General features: G+C 42.3%; 1 protein-coding gene and 1 pseudogene across 2 annotated transcripts in view; one reads left to right on the forward strand and one right to left on the reverse strand.

The window, feature by feature from the left end:
- Positions 1 to 1,643: 1,643 nt before the first annotated feature.
- OIT3 (oncoprotein induced transcript 3) overlaps positions 1,644 to 17,039 on the reverse strand; it is a 34,293-nt gene continuing 18,897 nt past the window's right edge. The window contains exons 6-10 of one of the 2 annotated variants that reach the window (XM_045400082.3): positions 16,793 to 16,953; positions 4,945 to 5,360; positions 4,390 to 4,489; positions 2,850 to 2,915; positions 1,644 to 2,319 (exon numbers count right to left, since the gene is read on the reverse strand). In XM_045400082.3, the coding sequence (XP_045256017.2) occupies positions 2,149 to 2,319; positions 2,850 to 2,915; positions 4,390 to 4,489; positions 4,945 to 5,360; positions 16,793 to 16,953 (914 nt within the window). In that variant the 3' untranslated portion in view covers positions 1,644 to 2,148. The remainder of the gene's footprint in view (positions 2,320 to 2,849; positions 2,916 to 4,389; positions 4,490 to 4,944; positions 5,361 to 16,792; positions 16,954 to 17,039) is intronic. The other variant, XM_005565541.5, reaches the window with a different exon arrangement.
- Positions 9,383 to 13,640, forward strand: LOC135964956 (nucleophosmin pseudogene; annotated as a pseudogene).

A 17,039-nucleotide genomic window follows, 5' to 3' on the forward strand; every position in this document is an offset into this window, starting at 1 on the left:
ACCAAGCCTAGCCCAAAGCCTGTTTTTGTTGTTGTTGTTGTTGTTGTTTGTTTATTTGTTTGAGAGGGAGTCTCACTCTGCCACCCAGGCTGGAGTGCAGTGGCTAGATCTTGGCTCACTGCAACCTCCGCCTCCTGGGTTCAAGCGATTCTCTTGTCTCAGCCTCCTGAATAGCTGGGATTACAGGTGCCTGCCACCAGGCCTGGCTAATTTTTGTATTTTTAGTAGAGACGGGGTTTCACCATGTTGGCCCGGCTGGTCTCGAACTCCTGACCTCAAATAATCCGACTGCCTCGGCCTCCCAAAGTGCTGGGTTTACAGGCATGAGCCACCACACCTGGCTCAAAGCCTGGTTTTGAATCCTTTTTTGCAATAACCATGCTCATATTTGTTCACATATTCTCTGTGGCTGTCCTTGCACTACAACAGCAGAGTTGAGTAGCTGTGGCAAAGACTGCAGGGCTCAGAAAGCCTAATACATTTACCGGTTGGCTTTTTACAGAAAAAGTTGCTGACTTCTATCTAAATCCTTTTCTCCTTGCCCTTACTTTTGTTAATTTTACTTTTCTACTAAGAACTATTAAATGTAGCATTTTGTTTGTTTGTTTGTTTGTTTGTTGGGATTTGGGGTTTTTTGGAACAATGTCTCACTCTGTCACCCAGGCTGGAGCACTACCATGGCTCACTGCAGCCTCAACCTCCTGAGCCCAAGCAATCCTCCTACCTCAGCTCCCCAAGTAGCTGGAACCACAGTGGCACACCACCATGCCAGGCGAATTTAAAACAATTTTTTTGTAGAGACGAAGTCTCACTATGTTGCCTAGGCTAGTCTTGAGCTCCTGGGCTCAAGGAAATCTCCCACGTTGGCCTCTGAAGTGCTGGGATTCCAGGCATGAGCCACTGAGCCCAGACTGCAGCAACTTTTAAAAACTAAAAGCAGAAAAACTTTTCTGATCTTATGTAAAGGCCATAAAATTAATTGGCATATAAAGAAATTGGAGTTAACTGCAGATAAAATTTATCTTTGTGGTTTATATTTTTATTTTTTGTGGTTTATAACTTTATTTCAATAAAACTTATTAAGTACCTACAAAACAGAGTGTGGCAGAATTGTATACTTTTTTCTATTATCTTATCAACCTGAGGGTACAGAATACCAAATAACAGGGAATATGGTACCAAACTTTAATTCTGTTACATCTCATTGAAGCACTTAAATACATGTTGATGAATTTATTAATATTTATTAGGTAAAAATATTTCACTTAAGGCAATATATTAGAAGTATCAAAAGATGGCCGGGCACGGTGGCTCACGCCTGTAATCCCAGCACTTTGGGAGGCTGAAGTGGGTGGATCACCTGAGACCAAGAGTTCGAGCCAGCCTGGTCAACCTGGAAAAACCCCATCTCTACTAAAAACACAAAATTTAGCTGGGTGTGGTGGTACACGCATGCCTGTAGTCCCAGCCACTCAAAAGACTGAGGCGGGAGAATTGCTTGAACCCTGGAGGCAAAGGTTACAGTGAGCTGAGATTGCGCCTCTGCACTTCAGCCTGGGTGACAGAGCAAGACTCTATCTCAAAAAAAAAAAAAAGAGAGAGAAAAAAAGAAATTAGTATGAGACAGAAAAACTAAATACTACTTTTAAAATTATATACTATTTTATTGATAAACTTCCAACTCCCCTATCATTAGTCTGCATTTGAATTGAAATTACAAGGTATAACTATTATTTACATATTTAAGGAGTCACTGGGTATTTAAGTCATAATTTCAGTAACTGTTTAATTTTTCTAGGGTTTATTACTTGAAATATTATACCCGGCTTCTGATTTTGTGATCTGATTGCATCGTACACGAGGTATTTAAGTGTAGGAAGGAAATGAGAGAAATGGGGTGAGTGTCTTTCTGGGTGGACAGTTTAGTTTTCAGCCCTAGAAAGATGAAACCCCACCCAGGCCACGTTGTTCAGCAGTGCTGTGGCCTGTGCCGACCGAATGGACCAAATCAGAGTGAGTTGGTGCTGGAGTCTGAACTCACAGTGTGAAGTCTGAGCCTAGGTGTTGGCGGATGTTCTTAGAGGGCCGGGGGGAGAAGCTCCAAAGAGCAGAGCCACCCAATACAGGGACTCGAGGTGTGGCTGCGAACTAATCCTCCCAGTCAATACGGATGGGGCCGCCTGTTAGCGTCTGGCTCTGTAGACCGGCTGAGTCCTCTCCTCCTGCCCCGCGACGCATTCGCCGGTGGCAACCCTGGGCACAGCGGGAACGCTCGTCCAACACTCCACAGACAAGAACCCGGCAGTGCAGAAACACTTCCTGAAGAGATGGTCACGATTGTTAATAAAAACAGTAACTGCTGCCACTTGGGGGGCACCTTAAGGAGCCAGACACAATACTCAATGTTCCCAAGCATTAACTCATGTAATCTTAACAAGGACACCCACAAGCAGAGGTTATCATCCCCGTTTTACAGATAAGGAAACAGACAGAGAGGTTAAGGAACTTGCCAAAATGTAAACATTTAGTAAAAAATGTGGCAAAGGTTGCATTTAAGTCACATGGGTGATTAAAAAACCCATATTCATAACTCCTGCATGGAGCTGGAACAGAAGAGGCCTTTGTGAAGCAACATCTACTAGAACATCTTCCTTCTTCACACCAAGGTCTGGGGATAGCATTGGCTCCCATGCACTTGCGCTGTCAAATAACCAGTGTTCTCTGCAAGCGCCTTTCTGTAGGTAACTGCCTGGGCTACCTGCCTGATTGAGGGCGATCGGGATCAGCCATCATTGTCAGCAGTTGTTCTGTAACCATGGTATAGCTGCAATGGACCCGCATATACTTACAAGCAGTGTGGAAAAGAATGTCGGCCTCTTCAACTTCCTTTTGTTTAAATGTTGCGCAACTACACTCTAACAACAACGATAAAAAAACTTTCAGCTTATCTCACTACAACCTTTTCTATATAGCCCTTTATAACCTCTATCCATGAGTATACATGTTTTTTAAATGTAACATATTTAATATGCCTGTAAATTGCTATGACAGCAGTTTTTATGTCTGCTTTTCCCGTATTTATCATTTTAATAACTCTTAATATTGCATTAAATTGATATACTGTGGCCCTTAGCCCTGTTTGTTTGGGGCTTTTTCTTCTACCCCCTTATAACAATGCTCTACAGACACTTCCAACACATCTTGTCCATTTTGGCTTAAAAATCTTTTTGGGGCCAGGCACATTGGCTCACGCCTGTAATCCCAGCACTTCGGGAGGCCGAGGCGGGCGGATCACAAGGCCAGGAGATTAAGACTATCCTGGCTAACACGGTGAAATCCTGTCTCTACTAAAAATACAAAAAATAAGCCGGGTGTGGTGGGGACTGCCTGAAGTCCCAGCTACTTGGGAGGCTGAGGCAGGAGAATGGCGTGAACCCGGGAGGCAGAGTTTGCAGTGAGCTGAGATCACACCACTGCACTCCAGACTGGGTGACAGAGCAAGACTCCGTCTCAAAAAAAAAAAAAAAAAAAAAAAAAAAAAAAAAAAAATTTTGTTTGTTTTTAGGGACAGGGTCTCATTCTCTCACCCAGGCTGGAAGTACAATGGCCTGATCATAGCTCACTGTAACCTTGAACTCCTGGGCTCAAGTGACCTGCCTCAGCTGCCTGAGTAAGCTAGGACTACAGATGTGTGCCACTATGCCCAACTAATTTTAAAATTTTTTGTAGAGAAGAGGTCTTGCTATGTTGCCCAAGCTGGTCTCAAACTCCTGGCCTCAAGCAATCCACCTGCCTCTGTTTTGTTTTGTTTTTAAGAAACTGTCAGAATTGGAATTTTTAGATAAAAGAATATGATGATTTTATGATTATTATTACATATTATCAGACAATGTTCCAGAAAATGTACCAATTTATACTGTCACTGTATACTTCTCCCTGTAACCTTGTAAGTGTTGTATTTTATAATTTTCATAAATTTAATATGTATAAAATGGTGTCTTATAATTGTTTTCATCAGCACTTAAGTACTATTTTCAGTGAACATTTCACTATTTGTCTTTTCTGTGAATTTCCTGTCCATATCCCTTGCCATTTGACCAATCACCACACTGACTTTTCAACCATAACTGCCCGCAAAGATTTTAAATTAAATTATGATCCTATAATATTTTCTTTGAACAGCACAGTGATTTTGGCAGGCAGTGGGGTGTGACATGCATGAAAGGGTTAAGCTTCTCAATGGCCAGTTTCTCTGTATTTTTTCTTGAGCCCATGCAGATCCTCACAGTGGGCTCTTGGAATGTCAATGTATTGGGACACCAAAAAAAAAAAAAAAAAAAAAAAAAAGGCTCAGGTTCAGGGGTTATAAATTAAAGATGTTCAACTCACCTTGTGGTCTTTGCCCACAAACTTGAAGACAGGGACCTGGAAGTGCTTTGCTAGGTGATCCCGGGATGTGTACTGCTTTACCGAGTCATCTGAAACGCAGCTGAAAGTAGGGCAGATAGCACATAAGACTTGATTGCTTCAACAGAGGTGGAAAAACAATCTAGCCCAACATTTTGGCCCAAGGAGAGCCAAAGGGGTGGAGGAGGCTGGAGTGTACTCAAGCTTTTTGGGAATGAAAGAAAAATTAAAGTTTTCCCTGTGAAGGCCTCTTCAGACCTAGCCTTTTTCACTAATAGCGTCTGTCCCATTTATCATTCGCTGTACTCACAAACTGGACACCAGTTTGTGTCATGAGCCACTGCGCCCAGCCTAGGAGCCATTTTTGACTCTCCTCTCCTTCACTAGTTTTACCTCCAAAATGTCAGTAAGTAGTTCCTGAACTAATAAAGAGCTGACAGTCGTGCCATGCAGTTTTAGTAAATAACTGGGTGTGCTGTGAACTTAGAGGCTGGATGCGAACTAGGGGTGATGAGACTATTCCCGCAGCAGCATTACCCATCCCGGATGAGGTAGTATTTCAGGACCTCGTCGATCTTGGAGGTGGGGGTGGCGAAGCAGCTCTCCACCAAGCTTTCCAAGCCGCTCACGTGCACCAGGGGCTCAATGCCAAAGTAGAGGGAGTCACGAAGCTTGAGGGTAGGCAGAGCTTCCCGGTAAGGTTCCTCAAACTCATTGTCCTTGAAGATCTCCAGAGTGAATGGGAAGATCCCATGATTTCGGCTCATGATTTCCAGTGGGGAGTTTCTAAGGTTGGGAACGTATCCTTCAGAAATGGTGTACAGGCATGGAAACTCGCAGGTCACTGGGATCAGCAGCTTGCTGGTTCGGATGATGAAGTCCCCGCTGCTGCCTGGGGTCTGCTTGGGTAGACCTGTCACGAGGTTGCTGGCCACAATCTTGTCATTCACCACCTGAGCCAGGTGAGGGTGAGGAGAGGAAAGAGATTGTCTGTTTATTTCTACAGAGTTTTTTTTATCCTCCCCTCTCACCTTAACATTCTACCAGTGTCTATCTAACTCAAAACATATTAGAGATTTGGTTGCCTAAGGCTGAGTTTTGTTTTGTTTTGTTTTTTCCCACTGCCCTCCTCTTTTTATCACGCCATCCTGACTGTTAAGAGTCTTAGCTCTACCAAAACACAGCCAGACTGCTTCTTTAAGTGGGACCCTGTTCTGCTCCTTATCTCTGGGGGGGACCTCCCAACTGGGGCCTCCTACTGGCTCTGCCCATATTCTCCAGCAGACAGAGTTTTGATTTCTACCTGCGATGGAGTGCCAAGGGGGAGGGGTAGGCTGTTTGGACAACTGTTTGGACAACTCAGCCATTTTAGCCTGCAGGGAGTCCAAACTGTCTAGAAGTGGACGCAGTACCCCAGGATGGCATAGCTGCTCTAGGAAAGCATGGCCACACGGCTTCTTTAAGCGGGTCCTCGATCCTTTTCCTCCTGGCTGGGTGAGATCTCCCAAATGGGGTACCAGTCACCTCCTAAAGGTGTGTTCAGGTAAGCAACAGGTCTGTACCCACTGGGATGGAGCTCCCAGAGGAAGGGGCAGGCCACCATCTTTGCTGTTTCAGCAACTTAGCTGTTTCAGCCTCCAGGCTTTGGAGAGCTCAACCTGACTGGGGGGTGATGGAAATGGTACCTCAGCACACTTCAGTTGCTCTATGAAAGCAGGGCTAGACTGCTTCTTTAAGCAGGTCCCCAATCCTTTTCTTCCTGGCTGAGTGAGACCTCCCAACCGGGGTTTCCAACCACCATCTACAGGTATGTTAAGACTGGCAACAGGTCTGTACTGTGCAGGGATGGAGCTCCCAGAGGAAGGGGCAGGCTGCTATCTTTGCTGTTTCACAGTCTTCACTGGTGATACCTCCAGGTACTGGAAAATCTGAGGTGACTAGGGACTGGAGCAGATGCCCAGCTAACCACAGCAACCCTACAGAAAGGTGGCCAGACTGTTAAAAGGGGGGAAAAAAGGCCAAATCAGTACACCTGTAATTCCAGTACTTTGGGGGTCCCAGTCAGGTGGATCACCTGAAGTCAGGAGTTCGAAACCAGTAGCCAACATGGTGAAACCCCATCTCTACTAAAAATACACAAAAATTAGCCAAGTGTCATGGCATGGGCCTGTAATTCCAGCTACTCAAGAGGCTGAGGCAGGAGAATCGCTTGAATGCCGGAGGCAAAGGTTGCAGTGAGCCGAGATTGCACCACTGCACTCCAGCCTGGGTGACAAGAGTGAGGGTCCATTTCAAAAAAAAAAGTGGGAGAACAAAACCCCCCAAACCTCATCCAAAGATCAGCAACATCAAAGACTGAAGGTAGATAAGCCCTCAAAGATGAGAAAGAATCAGTGCAAGAACACAGGGAAAACTCAAAAAGCTAGAGTGCCCTCTCTCCCTCAAATGACTACATCACCACTCCAGCAAGGGTTTGGAATGGGGCTGCAGCTGACAGGGCTGAAATAATAGAAGTGGACCTCAGAATGTGGATAAAAACGAACTTTGCTGAGCTAAAGGAGCATGTTCTAACTCAATGCAAGGAAGCTAAAAATCATGATGAAACATTATAGAAACTGACAAAGAAAATAGCCAAGATAGGCCAGGCGTGGTGTCTCATGCCTGTAATTCCAGCACTTTGGGAGGCCGAGGCAGGTGGATCACAAGGTCAGGAGATCGAGATCATCCTGATTAACACGGTGAAACCCCATCTCTACTAAAAATACAAAAATTAGCTGGGCATGGTGGTGTGTGCCTATAGTCCCAGCTGCTGGGGAGGCTGAGGCAGGAGAATGGCATGAACCTGGGAGGCGGAGCTTGCAGTGAGCTGAGATTATGCCACTGCACTCTAGCCTGGATGACAGAGTGAGACTCCATCTCAAAAAAAAAAAAAAAAAAAAGAAAAGAAAAGAAAAGAAAATAGCCAAGATAGAGAAGAGCATAACCAACCTGATAGAGCTAAAAAAAACACAAGAATTTCATAATGCAATTGCAAGTATTAATAGCAGAATGGATCAAGCAGAGGAAAGAATCTCAGAGCTTGAAGACTGTCTTTCTGAAATAAGACAGGCAGACAAGAATAGAGAAAAAGTAATAAAAAGGAATGAACAAAACCTCCAAGAAATATGGGATTATGTAAAGAGACTGAATATACGACTGATTTGAGTACCTGAAAGAGCTGGGAGAATAAAACCAATTTGGAAAACATATTTCAAGATATCCATGAGCGCTTCCCCAACCTTGCTAGACAGGCCAACATTCAAATTCAGGAAATGCAGAGAACCCCAGGAAGATACTCCACAAGAAGATCATCCCTGAGACACAAAATCTTCAGATTCTCCAAAGTTGAAATGAAAGAAAACATGTTAAGGGCAGCCAGGGAGAAAGGCTAAGTCACCTACAAGGGAAGCCCATCAGACTAACAGTGGACCCTTCAGCAGAAACCCTACAGGCCAGGAGAGACTGGGGGCCAATATTCAACATTCTTAAAGCAAAGAATTTTAAATGGCCAGGCACAGTGGCTCACACCTGTAATTCCAGCACTTTGGGAGGCTGAGGCAGGCAGATCACTTGAGGTCAGGAGTTTGACACCAGCCTGGCCAACATGATAAAACCGCATCTCTACTAAAAATATAAAAATTAGCCAGGCATGCGTGTAGTCCCAACTACTCAGGAGGCTGAGGCAGGAGAATCACTTGAACCTGGGAGACAGAGGTTGCAGTGTGCTGAGATCATACCACTGCACTCCAGCCTGGAAGACAAAGCAAGACTCTGTCAAAAGAAAGAAAGAAGGAAAGAAAGAAAGAGAGAGAGAGAGAAAGAGGAAGGAAGAAAAGAAAAGAAAAAGAATTTTCAACCCAAAATTTCATATCCAGCCAAACTAAGCTTCATAAGTGAAGAATAAATAAGATCCTTTTCAGAGAAGCAAATGCTGAGGGAATTTGTTACCACCACACCTGCCTTAAAATATGCAAAGGTAAAACCACTACCAGCCACTATAAAAACATACTGAAGTACACAATGACAGGATCGAATTCACACATAATAATACTAACCTTAAATGTAAATGGATTAAATGCCCCAATTAAAAGACACAGAGTGGCAAACTGGATACAGAGCTAAGACCCATTGATATGCTGTCTTCAAGAGATCCATCTCACATGCAAAGACACACACAGGCTCAAAGTAAAGGGATTGAGGAAAATTTATCAAGCAAATGGAAAACAGGAAAAAGCAAGAGTTGCAATCCTAGTTTCCAACAAAACAGACTTTAAATTAGCAAAGATCAAAAAAGACAAAGAAAGGCATCACATAATGATAAAGGGTTCAATTCAACAAGAAGAGGTAACTATGGTAAATATATATGCACCCAACACAGGAGCAACCAGATTCATAAAGCAAGTTCTTAGAAGCCTTCAAAGAGACTTAGATTCCCACACAATAATAGTGGGAGACTTCAACACCCCACTGACAATATTAGACCATCAAGACAGAAATTAACAAAGATATTTAGGACCTGAACTCAACTCTTGATCAGTTGGACTTGATAATTATCTATAGAAGTCTTCACCCCAAAACAACAGAATATACATTCTTCTCATCACTACATGGTACTTACTCTAAAATTGACCCATAATCGGAAGTAAAACACTCCTCAGCAAATGCAAAAGAACTGAAATCATAACAGTCTCTCAGACCACAGCACAATCAAATTAGAACCCAAGACTAAGAAATTCACTCCAAACCATACAATTACATGGAAATGTAATAACCTGATTCTGAATGACTTTTGGGTAAATAATGAAATTAAGGCAGAAATCAAGAAGTTATTTGAAACTAATGAGAACAAAGATATAACATACCAGAACCTCAGGGACACAGGTTAGGCAGTGTTAAGAGAGAAATTTATAGCACTAAATGCCCACATTAAAAGCTATAAAGATTTCAAGTTAACAACCCAACATCACAACTAAAAGAACTAGAGAACCAAGAGGAAACAAACCCCATAGCTAACAGAGGACAAGAAATAACCAAACTTAGAGGTGAACTGGAAGAGATAAAGACACAAAAAAACCATTCAAAAGATCAACAAATCTAGGAGCTGGTTTTTCCAAAAAAGTTAATAAAATAGATAGACCACTAGCTAGACAAGGAAGAAAAGAGAGAAGAATCAAATAAGCACAATCAGAAATGATAAGGGGATATTACCACTGACCCCACAGAAATACAAACAACCATCAGAGAATATTATAAATGCCTCTATGCATATACGCTAGAAAACCTAGAAGAAATGGATAAATTCCTGGACACATACATCCTCTCAAGACTGAACCAGGATGAAGTTGAATCCCTGAAGAGACCAATAATGAGGCCCTGAAAATGAGGCAGTAATAGCCTACAACCAAAAAAAAAAAAAAAAAAAAAAGCCCAGGACCAGACAGATTCACAGCTGAATTCTACCCCCTGTACAAAGAAGAGCTGGTACCATTCCTACTGCAACCATTTCAAAAAATTGAAAGGGAGAGACTCTTCCTTAAGTTGTTCTATGAGGCAAGCATCATCCTGAACCAAAATCTGGCAGAGATACAACAAAAAAAGAAAACCTCAGACCAATATCCTTGATGAACATTGATGCAAAAATCCTCAGCAAAATACTGGCAAACTGAATCCAGCAGTACATCAAAAATCTTATTCACCACAATCAAGTAGGCTTCATCCCCAGGATGCAAGGTTGGTTCAACATATGCAAATCAATAAATGTGATACATTACATAAATAAAACTAAAGACAAAAACCATATGATTATCTCAACAGATATAGAAAAGGATTTCAATAAATTTTGGCATCCTTTCATGTTAAAAACTCTCAATAAACTAGGTATTGAAGGAATATACTTCAAAATAATAAAAGCCATGTATGACAAACCCACAGCCAACATCATACTGAATGGGCAAAAGCTGGAAGCATTCCCCTTCAAAACAAGCACAAGACAAAGATGTACTCTCTCACCACTCCTATTCAACATAGTGTTGGAAGTTGCCAGAGCAATCAGGCAAGAGAAAGAAATAAAGGGCATTCAAATAGTAAGAGAGGAGTCAAACTATCCCTGTTTGCAGATGACATGATTCTGTATCTAGAAAACCCTATCATCTCAGCCCAAAAGCTTCTTAAGCTGATAAACAACTTCATCAAAGTATCAGAATACAAAATCAATGTGCAGAAATACCAGCATTGTTATATACCATCAACAGTCAAACTGAGAGCCAAATAACAAATGAACTCCCATTTGCAATTGCCAGGAAAAGAATACCTAGGAAAACAGCTAACAAGGGAAGTGAAAGATCTCTAAAAGGAGAACTATAAACTACTGCTTAAAGAAATCAGAGATGACACAAACAAATGGAAATATATAGGAAGAATCAATATTATTAAAATGACCATACTGCTCAAAGCAATTTATAGATTCAATGCTTTTCCATTAAACTACCACTGATATTCTTTGCAGAAAAAATCTATTTTAAAATTCATATTGAACCAAAAAAGAGCCTGAATAGCCAAGGCAATCCTAAGCAAATAACAAAGCTAGAGGCATCATGCTACCCAACTTCAAATTATGCTATAGGGCTACAGTAACCAAAACAGCAAGGTATTGGTACAAGAACAGACACAGATCAATGGAACAGAAAAGAGAACCCAGAAATAAGACTGCACACCTACAACTATCTGATCTTCAACAAACCTGACCAAAACAAGCAATGAGGAAACAGTGCTGGGATACATGGCTAGTCATACGCAGAAAATTGAAACTGGACCCCTTCCTTACACCATATAGGAAAATTAACTCAAGATGGGTTAAAAACTTAAGTGTACCCTGGTGTGATTCCGTCCTGTGCGGCTGTTCTCTTGAGCAGTGGTTGTTTATCTCCGTCCGCCTTCTCTCCCACCTAAGTGTGTGCCGCCACCCAATGGAAGATTCGATGGACATGGACATGAGCCCCCTGAGGCCCCAGAACTATCTTTTTGGTTGTGAACTAAAGGCTGACAAAGATTATCACTTTAAGGTGGATAATGATGAAAATGAGCACCAGTTATCTTTAATAACGGTCAGTTTAGAGGCTGGTGCAAAGGACGAATTGCACATTGTTGAAGCAGAGGCAATGAATTACAAAGGCAGTCCAATTAAAGTAACACTGGCAACTTTGCAAATGTCTGTACAGCCAACCATTTCCCTTGGGGGCTTTGAAATAACACCACCAGTGGTCTTAAGGTTGAAGTGTGGTTCAGGTCCACTGCACATTAGTGGACAGTACTGAGTAACTGTGGAGGAAGATGCAGAGTCAGAAGATGAAGAGGGGGAGGATGTGAAACTCTTAAGTATATCTGGAAAGCAGTCTGCCCCTGGAGGTAGTAGCAAGGTTCCACAGAAAAAAGTAAAACTTGCTGCTGATGAAGATGATGATGAAGATGATGATGATGATGAAGATGATGAGGAAGCTGAAGAAAAAGTGAAGAAATCTATACAAGATACTCCAGCCAAAAATGCACAAAACTTAAATCAGAATGGAAAAGACTCAAAACCATCATCAACACCAAGATCAAAAGGACAAGAACCCTTCAAAAAAACAGAAAAACTCCTAAAACACCAAAAGGATCTAGTTCTGTAAAAGACATTACAGCAAAAATGCAAGCAAGTATAGAAAAACGTGATTCTCTTCCCAAAGTGGAAGCCAAGTTCATCAATTATGTGAAGAATTGCTTCCAGATGACTGACCAGGAGGCTATTCAAGATCTCTGGCAATGGAGGAAGTCTCTTTAAAAAAATAGTTTAAACAATTTGTTAAAAATTTTCCATCTTATTTCGTTTCTGTAACAGTTGATATCTGGCTGTCCTTTTTGTAATGCAGAGTGAGAACTTTCCCTACTATGTTTGATAAATGTTGTCCAGGTTCCATTGCCAAGAATGTGTTGTCCAAAATACCTGTTTAGTTTTCAAAGATGGAACTCCACCCTTTACTTGGGTTTAAGCATGTGTGGAATGTTATGATAGGACATAGTAGTAGCAGTGGTTGGACATGGAAATGGTGGAGAGACAAAAAGATACACATAAAATAAAACTCAGTATTTTCATAAAGTAAAAAAAAAAAAAAAAAACAAAACTTAAATGTAAAACCCAAAACTATAAAAATCCTGGAAGACAACCGAGGCAGTACCATTTGAGACATAGGCACAAGCAAAGATTTCATGATGAAGATGTCAAAAGCAATTGCAATAAAAGCAAACATTGACAAATGGGATCTAATTAAATTAAAGAGCTTCTGCACAGCAAAAGAAGCTATCATCAGAGAGAACAGACAACCTACAGAATGGGAGAAAATTTTTTTTTCTCTGATGAAGGTCTAATATCCAGCATCTACAAGAAACTTAAATTTATAAGGAAAAAAACATTAAAAAGTGGAAAAGGACATGAGCAGACACTTCTCAAAAGGAGACACACATGTGGCCAACAAACATATGAAAAAAAAGCTCAACATCACTGATTATTACAGAAATGCAAATCAAAACCACAATGAGATATCATCTGACACCAGTCAGAATGGCTATTAGTAAAAGTCAAGAAATAACATGCTGGTGATGTTGTGGAGAAAAAGGAATGTTTTTACACTGTTGTTGGGAGTGTAAATTAGTTCAACCATTGTGGAAGACCGTGTGGTGATTCCTCAAAGACCCAAAGACAGACCTACCCTTTGACCCAGCAATGCCATTACTGGGTATATACCCAAAAGATTATAAATCGTCCTATTATAAAGACACATGCAATGCACGTGTATGTTTACTGCAGCACTATTCACAATAGCAAAGACATGGAATCCAACTAAATGCCCATCAATGATAGGCTGGATAAAGAAAATGTGGTACATATACACCAAAGAATACTTGTAGCCACAAAAAAAAGAATGAGATCATGTCCTTTGCAGGGACGTGGATGGAGCTGAAGGCCATTATCCTTAGCCAACTAACACAGGAACAGAAAACCAAATACCATATGTTCTCACTTATAAGTGGGAGCTAAATGATGAGAACACACTGACACATAGTGGGGAACAGCACACACTGGGGCCTATCAGAGAGTGGAAGGTAGGAGGAGGGAGAGAAGCAGGAAATATAACTAACAGGCAGTAGGCTTAATACCTGGGTGATGAAATAATTTGTATAACCAACCCCCACGACACACATTTACCTATGTAACAAACCTGCACATGCTGCACATGTACCCCTGAGCTTAAAATAAAAATAAAAATAAAACTCAGCTTCAAAGACTATGGTATACAAGAGTAAGAAATGATCTGTGGTCGGCTGGGCACGGTGGCTCATGCCTGTAATCCCAGCACTTCAGGAGGCCGAGGCGGGTGGATCATGAGGTCAGGAGCTCAAGACCAGCCTGATCAACATGGTGGAACCTTGTCCCTACTAAAAATATAAAAATTAGCTGAGCGTGGTGGCACACACCTATAGTCCCAGCTACTTGGGAAGCTGAGGCAGGTGAATTGCTTGAACCTGGGAGGTAGAGGTTGTGATGAGCTGAGATTGCGCCACTGGACTCCAGCCTGGGCAACAGAGTGAAACTCCGTCTCAAAAAAAAAAAAAAAAAAAAAAAAGAAATGATCTGTGGTCAGAAAGGGACGAGTGTGATGATGAGACTAGAACTCATTAGTGGCTGACATCTCTCCTCATCCATCATTCCCATCTTCATTTACCCATCCTTCAATGCCTCACTCAAACTCATCTCTTCTATGAAGTCCCCCCAGGTTTACCATGTACAGTTGATGCCCATTATTCGTGCATTTAGTATGTGTGAATTCATCTAGCAGCTAACATTTATTTATAACCCCAAAATCGGTACTCACTATGCTTCTGAGGTTATTCTCAGAATGTGCACAGTGGCACATTCCCAGCTGAGGTCCAACAAGGCACCACTGCCTTCTTGTTTTAGCTCTCATACTGTAAACCAGGATCCTTTTTGTGATCTACAGAACGGCATGCTTTTGCATGTTTGTGTTTTGTGAGCAATGTTGCTGTTGAAAGGCACCCACACATGCAATGCAGATGGGCTGTCTAGTGATCCCAAGCACAAGGAGGCTATGACAGCCTTACAGGGAAAATGGGAAAATAGGTGTTTGATGAACTCCAGATATGAGTTGCAGTGCTGCTGGCCATGAGTGCAATGTTAATGAATCTATAATGCATATTAAATAAGGTATCTTTAAACGGAAACACACACAGAACAAGACTGTTAACTGATTGGTTAACAAAAATGTTGTAACCAGAGGATTACAGGAACCTAACCCAGTGTTTCCCCTAGGAGCAATGCTTAATTGCTAAAGAAATTAGCTTCCGTATTACCTAATTCATTGCTTGTGGCAGCTTGGTAGAACATAACTACTGTGAATAACAAGAATCAACTGTAACTTAAACTCACATGGCTCGCATTTAGAGCTTCTCTCTACCTCCTAATTAGCCCATTATTATACATGGCTTTATATCCTAACTATTGGTATTATACAGCCTAACTCTTTGCTGTGTACTTTTTAATAAATAAGAAAATAATACCAAAAAAAAAAAAAAAAAGGCTGGGTGCAGTGGCTTACACCTGTAATCCCAGCACTTTGGGGGTCTGAGGTGGGTGGATCACCTGAGGTCAGGAGTTCAAGACCAGCCTGACCAACATGGTGAAATCTCGTCTCAACAAAAATACAAAAATCAACCGGGCGTGGTGGCAGGTGCCTATAATCCCAGCTACTTGGGAGGCTGAGGCAGAAGAATCGCTTGAACCCAGGAGGCAGAGGTTGCAGTGAATCAAGATTGTTCCATTGCCAGCCTGGGCAATAAGAGCAAAACTCCATCTCAAAAAAAAAAGAAAAAAAAAAAAAGAGTTTTACACACTACTTCTTGGGCAGCCCCACACATTCCTTTAGAGTATTACTCATAATACCCGATCTCTGCAGAATCAGCGAATCCAAAGCTCTGGTATTTTAGAAAAGGACAGCTTCCGCCCGTTATGTTTCTTTCAGGAATTTTAGACCTGGTGATGCGGCGGCAGCATGACCTTGTGTGAACTCTTGCACACTCAGAATTTCGGCTGTGGCATTCACCGGATGGTCTTCAGCTCTTTATCTCCAGATTCCTCTGCTCTGCCGTACACTGGAGAATAGCGCCAAGCTACCATGCGGCATGTCCATTTGATTATCCACCGATATGATCAACATAACTTGCCTCAAGTGGGACCACCTGCTCCTTGGATATCCCCCACTTGTCTCACTGCAAGTCGAATCAGCTTTCTGATTTTCATTTAATTAGAGTCATAAATAAATCTTCATTTAACCAAATGATGGCAAAGGCCTCCGTGCTGATCCACATGCAGGCCCCCTCTGCTCTATCCATCTTGCAAGCTGCTGTCAGATCATGGCATTCATCACCACAGTCCCTGCCTAAACCCATTTCTGTGGGATCAAATCCAGACGGCTCACCCTAGCACACAAGGCAGGCCTTTGGAAGCTCAGCCCGCCCCATCTACTTTTCCGGTTTCATTTTCCAGTAGGAATTCCCGGCCAGTCCGGCTGCACTCTCCACATGCCTCCGCACAGGCCTGCATATCCCCTCTCAGAGACTAGCTCACTTGTTTCCCATCTGAAAGGCCCTTTCTTTTCCTCTCTGCTGTGTAAACCACACACACACTTCCACCTGGATCCAAGTCCCACTTGTCTTGACTGCTCCTGTGTTTGTCCCTTGACTGGACTCCTACAGGACCTGTCACCCATCTCACTGTTCATCCTTTCCTTACGTTTTCTGTGTCATCATCTCAATTTTGCTGTGCAAGTTCCTAAAAGGCAGGACTTCATACATGTCTAACTCTCCAGCACAGGGCTGTGTGCAGATTTTGGGATGAAAATATAAACCTTTTCACTCAACCTGGTTCAATACTTGAACTCTCCACCATAAATGAACCATCATCTGTATTAGTTACTTTCTTCAAATAAAATAGTTGGTCAGAGGGGATGTAGCCAGCCTTCCAGTACCACTGGTACTGATGCATTCAGGAAAATGTCTGCGCATACTGGAGAGATGGGGTATTTGAAAACAGGAATAGCAGAATTCTTCATAGTGCCAGGACCACAGCAGATGCTCAAGAACGTGTTGGTTAAATGAATGACATAAGATGTTTTGAGCTCAAATCTTTTGTGCGTAAATATCTCATCTATGACACAAGCCACGTGGCATACCTCTGTCCACCACCTCCCAAATAACCGGCTCTTGGCCATTCCCCGAGTGCCCTCCAGGAGGAACCTACATCGACCACTGTACCACACGTCTTGAGAGAGAAGAGGATGTTGACATGGGTGCCGTTGGACACTCCTCGGCAGGAGGTGTTGGTCAGGAAGAGCTCCAGGCCACCAACCAGCTCCCTGGGGATGCTCACTTCAATGGCATTTGATTTGCACAACACAGGGACTGCAGAGAAAAGAGGCCACTGTTAGAGCCAGGAAACCTGAATCGAGAGGAAGGCTTTTAGGAGAAATAATTTCACCCTCACACAA

The sequence above is a fragment of the Macaca fascicularis genome, chromosome 9 (genome assembly GCF_037993035.2).
Source record: "Macaca fascicularis isolate 582-1 chromosome 9, T2T-MFA8v1.1".
Classification (NCBI taxonomy): Eukaryota; Metazoa; Chordata; class Mammalia; order Primates; family Cercopithecidae; genus Macaca; species Macaca fascicularis.